The following is a 9,118-nucleotide window of genomic DNA, read 5'->3' on the forward strand; positions in this document are numbered from 1 at the left end:
TTCAGGGTCAATCGTTAATACAGAATATAAGATCAATTGTGAAGATTTCAAAGATTTAAATTCGTACAATAAGTAATAATCTGAATTGCAAAATTCTTAATTAAAACGTGTTTTAATATATTTTCATTTGAAATAGTGGTTTAATTATTCAAAATCAAAATATCAATATATTTCTGCAGATTTTGATGGTTTTCGGAGCTTAGTAAAGATTTCAAGTAACAAGCGACATGTACATACATACATACATAGGTATATTTGCGCTTTGTATCTTCTCATGTACATATATGTACATATGCATACGTATATGTATAAAACATTTTTTTTGCATCTGTAAATTAGCTTTAATACGAACTTTACGTATTGCAGTATAATATATAATCATGCATCATAAAATGAAAAAAAATAGTATATGTATAATTAAGTTATAAATTGTGGCAGAAGGTAAAATCTAAACACACACATACATACATATACACGTATATAATATTATTTAAGGCGCATTGTACTTTTGAATAAAGTTTTCCATAATCATAAGAAGCGTGTGGATTTCGTTCATTATTTGTATCAATGTATGTATAATATATACTGAAAAGCGTATCTATTGTTATTGCATGGACTTTTTCAATCAGAAAAAAATACATATATGTAGGTACATACATAAACATTATTAGTCGTCATTTTCAATATGTTTATATTTACATTGTATATATATATGTATATTTTTTTTTTCGTTAGCGATAGCGTATAATTATATAAATTAAATAAATAAAAATAATGCAGTTAATAAATGTATATATACTTAATTATAATAAATATAATGTACACGCGTGTTTCGACATTCAACCCGTTCAATTTTTATTTTCGTTTTGTAGAAGCTCTAATATTATTAAAAACTTTTATATAGCGTTGAATCTACACAATTCATGAATTGTTCAGGTTCAATGCGATCGCAATAAATTGAGAAGAAGTGTAATTAAAATAGATATTTTAAAGTATGTGATGTAGATAAATACATAGTTAACTATGTTTAAGTAGTAATTGAATAAATATCTATTTTTTTCTATTTATAAATGTATTTAGTACGTCTAATTAATTGTAGTATAATAAATCTGACTTCGTTATGGTGCACCAAATATTGAACGCAAAAACGTTTTATTGAAATAAATAAACACGTAAATAAAGGAGGTTGTCGAAATTGGACCTCAATATTATTGATGGTCCTACTATACATGCATGCATGTATACATGTTAAATATAATACATGCTAAATCACTATCTTAATATCTTAATATAAATAAATATTCGTTGAGTATAGGAAAAAATATTTTTTTAGGTTTTTGTTTCACATTGTTCACCGACAGTATGTTTTTTCGAATTATATAATATATTAATCAGCAGCTTTACATCAGTAAACATTTATCTCGGCCTCCAGATGTCTCGCCGCCTTCTGCTTTCACTGCCTTGTCCTTTTTCTTTTTGCTCTTCCCGTCCACTTGTAGGGATACGTTCCGATTTTTTTCCATATTTAATAATTCCTGAGAATGTATTATAGATATATTTTCTGTATATATACATATGTGTATCAAGAAACAGTACCTGGAATGGAAAATAGTACCTGGAACAGCTGTTTAACGTTGTGATTGGTCTTCGCAGAAGTTTCCATGAATGAAACTCCCCAAGCTGCCGCTTCAGCTTGCCCTTCAGCTGGTGAAACCTCTCTGACTTCAGCACTCTCATCGCACTTGTTGGCGGCTAACATCACAGGTATTGATGGCAAATCTGCTCCTTTCAATTCTTTTATGCTCGCCCATATTGGCCTGAGTTCTTCTAATGATTGCCGACTGCTCACCGAATAAACTAAAATAAATGCATGACCCTGGAAACGAAATAGGCACCATATTACAGACGCTGAGAAGCATTTGTTTTAAATATCTATATTTAAATCAGACAAACCTTGCTAATTGATAATCGTTGCATGGCAGGAAATTGATGGGATCCCGTAGTGTCTGTTATTTGGAGTGTGCATATATTTTTATTGCAGCTTATCACCTAAAATTATGATTAATTGTCAAAAATAGTGATATTAAATTGATAGGAATAATTCATCACTGTGTGTGTTTTTTTTTATCAAATTATAAATATAATTTTTTAGTTAATATATGGCTTTTTGAAACCCCTTAATTCTTAAAAACCGATAACTGCGCTATATGAATTTACTGGAAAAACACGGTTTTTCTTTTGTATTACATACATATCATTTTATCAAATTGAATATTATTCATTAAAATGATATCACTTTTGAAATCAAAAGCTCAATTTCATTTCTGTGTAGTTTTTTTTAATGTCTTCTCTGGAATATTGAAATCGATATTATTATATAGACTGAGAAATCATTACACATTTTTGTCGTTAATTCAAATACATATATACACATGGTTTATTTTCACATTTAAAAAATAAAATGAATATTCAAAATTAATTCGAATTAGGAGGCTAAAAATTTAAACTCAACATAATAAAATTATGTAAATTACGTACATATTTTGTCCCATGCAATATTTTCCGCATTTTTCACCATAAAAATTTGGCCATCTAAAACATTCAATGGAACACAAAGACTAGTCTACAACCATTTATATAACGATTATAGCAATTAAGTATAATTAATTTAAATTGATGAATTAATTCAATTTTTATGTAAATTAACCAATTCAAGGTAAAATTTTCAAAATGAACTATTTCAATACGACTCATTTGTTCTCAATACAATATGTTGAAAATTCAGTCATTTTAGTTAGTAATTTTAGCTCTTAAAATTTTTCACTCGGAAAATTGCTGCGCATTTTCCGCAATTCGATTTGAATCGACGCTTTTCAGCAGAATCCGGCATGAAACGAACCATATCGTCATTGGGAACGGGTGCAAACACCAAATAATATGCATTTTGGAGAGGCTGTAAGTCCTGAAAAGATTATCAATGGCCGGCAGGGGGATGGCGAAGGTGAAAGGGGGAGGGGGAGTAACCTGTCTGTATGTGTCCTCGATGGTGGGAATGTAGGCTTCCCGGAAGGTGCCCTTGACGAATCGGAGCACCAGGGAGCTTTTGCCGACACCACCAGCTCCGAAGACCACGACGCGGTAGTCGTTGCTCTGCTCGGGCATGACGTGGGGCGGAGCGCGGCCTTAAGCGCCGCCGCCCCCCGCGGAACGCCCCCGCACCCGATACTGCGCAACCACAACACTCACGCCATTCATACAACGCACACAAACACCCACACAACCACACACCCATTCATACCGATGAAAGCCCACTTTATTATTACGACACCCTTAAAACACACTATCCTTGAAAGGAAAATCATAAAACCACATATTAACAACAGATAAAGCGCCCCCTCTGAGCTAAAACGAATTGCTGACCTACGATTAAATAAATTCGAAGCGATCAACTTGAATTATTTCACTTGTGAAGGCTAAATTTTAATATTATTGAGTTATAATATCAACTCTTTACAATTAAAACTTCTTTAATTTACTTGGTTTTTATTTATTTTGTGTGTTCCCCCATTTAATTTAAAAGGGAAGCTATCAGTGTTGTCGTAGGGAAATCGACAAGGACGCGATTATGCAGTGTGGCAACCCTGCGCGACGCAGAGGGATCAATAATCGCGCGCATCGCACGGCGGGAAATTTAACCCCTTCTTCTTTTATTTGATAAAATCACACTGAATTGCTTTTATAGTTTACATTTGAAATTGATTCTAAAAATAACTAAAAACATACACTTATTATTATTAATATTATTTTATAAATAAAATAATTACATACGTCAAATTGAGTAATTCCTACAACAATACCATTCACTCGATTTACCTGATTGTTCATTAAAAAAGAGGAATATAATATAAAAGATTATAATGAAATTATCAGAAGTCGGTACACGTACGTAAAATTGGATGAAAGAAGACAAGAGAGTTATTCGAATGATTCTTAAAAGTGTGTGATAGAACGCAAAAAAATAGCTCAAGTGTTTTTTTTTAATTTACATATATACCAGGAAGGCCTAACAGAAGTGCCGGCAATGGCGCCCTCGGGTAATTTTTTCTGAGCACCAAAAATTATGAGAAACTGGATTACCATCCTCCTTTTTCCCTTGCTACAGTTTCAGACAGTGTCAGCAAAAGCATAGAAACCCAAATGTTTGAATATACTTCCTGTAAATTGTGCTGTTTTTTAAAATTTAATACAATAAGTGGATTAATTTTACCTTGAACTTTATTTGAAAGAAAGGCTTTTAAATTGATAAGTTCATTGCTAATAATATCAGATTTTTAATTCACTGTGAGCTTAATTTGAAGATCGGCTTTTTCCAGTAGATTTTTTGTATAGAATTTGCTGCTAGGATTTTTGGCGCTGTAATTTTAATTTTAAAGCTCTTTTGGCGCATCGAGCGGCACCCCAACTTATTTGGCGCCCTCGGGCACAGCCCCCCTAAAACCGGCAGTGCCTAGCAGGTGACCCCAATGCGTTTTCCTGGCCAGAAACATTGTACATTTGATAGAAATATTATTAGTAATTTACCTATGTATACACAATTAATATCCAGAGACATCTATGGTCAAATTTGTAAATTTGCTGCATTTTAAACAATTCAGTGAAATTCGAGATTGCTGAAAACTCGAGATTTTGTTAGAAAATGGGTAAGTTTGCCAATTTGCTGGAACCGTTTCAATGAAAATCAAATAAATTTGCAAACTCTGATAGGAAACGATCGCCCTGGAGTCACAACTCCAAGATCTGGCCAACAGAAACCTATGGGATTTGAACCCGTGATAACTATGTTCAAAGCATTATATGCTAACCGCTAGTCTATTCTGCTGGTTAAAAAAGTAAAGAAAATGTATGGGATTGGAGAATATGGAATTGTGATGGAGAGGCCTTCGATGAAAGGACAAGAGAGTTATTAGGAAAAAATAAAAAAAATACATATGTGGGTTAGAGAACATGGAATTATGTTGGAGAGGCCTTTGTCTAGCATTGGATGGTAAACGGCTGTAAATAATTATAATGATGAATGAATATATGTATGTATATAGTATGTATTTATAGCATGATTCGTTTGGACGATGTACTGCATAAATAAAATATATACTGGTATACTGGACGCAATCACAATGGTCATAATGACATTGATGGATTGGTGATTGGCATTATTCAATTCGATACTATGTATATATGTACATATGATGTAATTCTACTATGTACTTAGATTACGGTAAGTCTTACACGGAATCTGATGATAGTAAATTCGCAAGTATTTGAAATTTAAAAACTGGAAATTGCTTTAAAATAATTTTATTCAGTAGTGTGATAATAATTTGTTTTTACAGTCGTCACAACAATGGAAATTTCATTATTTCAGTGTTATTTATAGAAAAATTTGACTGTATATTTTAGTAAACGAGTTGAGTCAAACCTTTTCAAAGATTTTCAGATAAACAATTAAAAAACAGTAGAAAAAAAAAACAATATTCTAATATTTATCGTTGCAAATTTCTATATGTAAATGAAGATGACGGGAGCCTTCGTTGTTTTGGAACAATAAGATAACGCTCTCAGTCTCAGAATATCAACTATTCTTAATTCGGAAAATTTTCTAACAATCTGTTCATGGAAAAACCCGAAAAAAAATCTGACGTCACAAAAGACCATAGTGCATTGGTATTCGTCATCTTTACGATAGCTTCAATATACTCATTGAAATTAAATGATCCCAAAATACTGAAAATACAGCCGATAGAAAGATCACTCTCAGTACAATTTTCCGGAACTTTCGAGACATAATTTTTCAGAAATTTTGATTATTAAAATGCCGATTACAATGTACATATGGTCAGAGCGCTGCGTCATCTATTTTTTGTAATCAGATTAAACTTATATACTTAAGGATTTTTATTGGGGATATCTATAAATCAAAACTTATCATAATCGACCCAAATAAACTTAAATAAGTGAATAATAATAGTGAAAAAATCTAAACTATTCTCGATAAAGACATTTTTGTCGAAATAAATCGATTGGTTGGGGTCACAGGACATTTTTATTTAACGCTCCCTTTGGACAGAAATTGAAGCTTTGGTATTTGAAATAGTTTCCAATAAAAGTTGACAAATAAAACTTATATTTGCATTTGAAAGAAAGCGTGATATAAACTGGATCGCCAACGAAGATACCTTATATCAAGTGTGAACTTATTAAGTCATTCTAAGATAAATTTATCAGTGACATAATATTATACATAAAACATAAGTAATATGAAAATCTTTTGATTACTTATATATTATATGTATGTAGATTAACATTATTATCTCTCGCACTATGAAATTTATGTCATATTATGTCTATTACACTAACTTTATCTATGAATTCGTTATTATACAAAAGCAAACGATTTATTGTTAAATTTTACTGTGTATATTCATATCTACAGCTACATACAGTATATAGATATGTTACTAGTGTTTTTACCCGGCTTCGCTCGGTATTTTTAATATAAACCGCTTAAACATGGCCAATCTAATGGTAAACATTTTATTAAATTTATTTGAATAGTTTTATTTTATTTAAATTTATTTGAATATTCATTTGTTCCATGACGTCACAGATTTACGAAACAACAATAGTTACAAAGTCTCTTTCGAAATTATATATTAGATTAGATACACATGTATATTTAAATACGATTTCAACACCTAGTTGTAACTAATTAAATGAAATTTTATGGTATTTCAAGTATAAATTTAATTTTTTTCGGGAGAGAAATTAAAAAAAAAATGGATCTCATGAAAAATTTTTATTCAGATAATAATTGGCGCTGTTCATATCTGATACAAATACCTACAAATATAACTAAGTAAATAATATTGAAACCTATCTTTATGTAAAAATATTAGTGGAAAACTTTGATTTTCCAACCTTTTCCACACCCCACACACTAGAGAAATGTTATAATAATAGAAGCGCCCTTTTGAATACATTTCTTATTTTAATGACACACGTACCGTTTCCATAACTATGCAATATTGTACGCGTATGCGTATGCTATTGCCAAATGCTAGCTGTCGCCATGACCCTTTCTTGAAAACTTTCATATACGATGTTAATTGACTAATATGTTACTTAAATGATGAATTTACTTATAAAAATGTATCCCATATTGTTTATTGTGTGTTTTTTAATGCATCGTGCAATTTTTAATGATGCACTTGCCCATTTTCCTTGCTCAGTGAAGTTTTTATCAGACATACGTCGACCACCAAGCATCAAATACGACTGATGCTAAAATTATTTAGGAATGTCTGTGGACAATCTTCACTTGACAACAATATAACGCCTAAAGCCACTTCTATTATTATAAAATTTCTCAGGTTGTAACTAATTAAATAAAATTTTATGGTATTTCAAGTATCAATTAAATTTTTTTCGGAATAGAAATTTAAAAAAAATGTTTATCAAAAAGACGGCTCTCATGAAGATTTTTTATTCAGATAATAATTGACGCTGTTCATATACATATACCTAAAAATAAGTAAATAATATTGAAACCTATCTTTATGCAAAAATATTAGTGGAAAACTTTGATTTTTCCAACCTTTTCCAAACCCCACACACACAATTCTCTAGTTTTTCATAGTATACGATATAATTTGGTGTTTTTGTAATTGAAAATAATAAAACTAAAACGAAAATAAAATGAAATCAGATAAACAATATATGTATATCAGATAAACAATATACATATGCATATATTGTATTCCAACCGTTTAAACGTTTCGGAGGCCACAGGCGCAACTTAATTTCGAGCCCCCCCCCCCACTAATCACAAAGTGATTTTTTTTCCAATTGTGAATTGTAGGTATGTACATTATAAAAAAACTTGTTTTATTTTGTATTTACAATTTCTTATTAAATAATATAAATCTATTTACAAACTTATACAAACAAAAAATTATATATTATACAATTATATAAACAAACATCTATTTACAAACTTATACAAACAATCAAGAAAAATAGGAAAACATTTTAAATTGGTAGTTTTCATTACATTTTAAACTGGTAGTCTGGCCACAATGCTAAATCCATAGGATTTAACACTGGGAGCCATTACAGTATCATTTTCACCTTTACTTTCTTCCTCATTTTCTCTTTCAGACTGTTCTTCAGTCCTTTCAGGAGTCTATTCTTCAAACGTTGTAGGATGCCGCTCATTAATTTTTCTCTGCTCTCTGCGTTGTAGGATGCTGCTCATTAAGGGATCTTCATCAGTTCTTCTACAGGGCTGCTTTTCGATCCTTTCAAAAGGTTGGTCTTCGTTCCTTTCAGGGAGCTGCTCTTCAGTTCTTTCAGAAGCCTATTCTTCAAGTTGTTCCGATATACTACCAATTTTAATGTAATTAGTTAGCGAATTCTTTTGTAGCAGTGAAATTTATCTAGAAAGGCCAAACAATCGACGAAGGCGAGAGCAATTATCGCATAGCTTTGTACTTTACATAAAACAGTAGTCGTAAACTCAAATATTTCACGGAAAAATGCATAGGAATAATAATTTTTCTCCGAACGATTTGGAGACCCCTTAAATTCAGAGGCCACAGATATGCGCCAATTTTGCTGTTCGATAATTCGCCACTGATTTCAATCCTATTATCTGTGAGATATACATATTGTTCATTCGAATCGACAGATTATTATGCGCGTTTTGAGAAATAAAACAGTTTTATAATAAAATATTTATAAAAGTATAGCATAAATATTTACACTAAAATCATACGAATAGAAAATTTATCCGGCGGGGTTACGAAAATCAATTTTCCACACACACACACACAATCCCGCGTCATGCATTAGTTACATACATATAACCACATTGAAAATATACACACGGAATGTTTACAATAAGGACCGAAAGAAAAGCGAAATCCAGTAAAACAGTCTGGATTGAGTCGATGGGCGTGCCCACAAGATCCCGCTCGTCCAATGGGATGTCAGCTCGATCCCGATTGGCCGAGGAGGATGCTGCGCCGCAGATGATACCGACCGACACCACTGGATATTTTTG

The 9,118-nt window shown here is 31.5% G+C and overlaps 1 protein-coding gene across 1 annotated transcript; it reads right to left on the reverse strand.

The window, feature by feature from the left end:
- Positions 1–868: 868 nt before the first annotated feature.
- Positions 869–3,310, reverse strand: LOC143911860 (GTP-binding protein Di-Ras2). The gene is made up of 4 exons (XM_077430935.1): positions 3,025–3,310; positions 1,954–2,049; positions 1,616–1,876; positions 869–1,535 (listed from the first exon to the last, which is right to left on the reverse strand). The coding sequence occupies exons 1-4, from the start codon at positions 3,160–3,162 to the stop codon at positions 1,401–1,403; spliced, it is 630 nt and encodes a 209-aa protein (XP_077287061.1). The 5' UTR covers positions 3,163–3,310; the 3' UTR covers positions 869–1,400.
- Positions 3,311–9,118: the final 5,808 nt, after the last annotated feature.

Source organism: Arctopsyche grandis, chromosome 5 (assembly GCF_051622035.1).
Source record: "Arctopsyche grandis isolate Sample6627 chromosome 5, ASM5162203v2, whole genome shotgun sequence".
NCBI classification, from domain to species: Eukaryota; Metazoa; Arthropoda; class Insecta; order Trichoptera; family Hydropsychidae; genus Arctopsyche; species Arctopsyche grandis.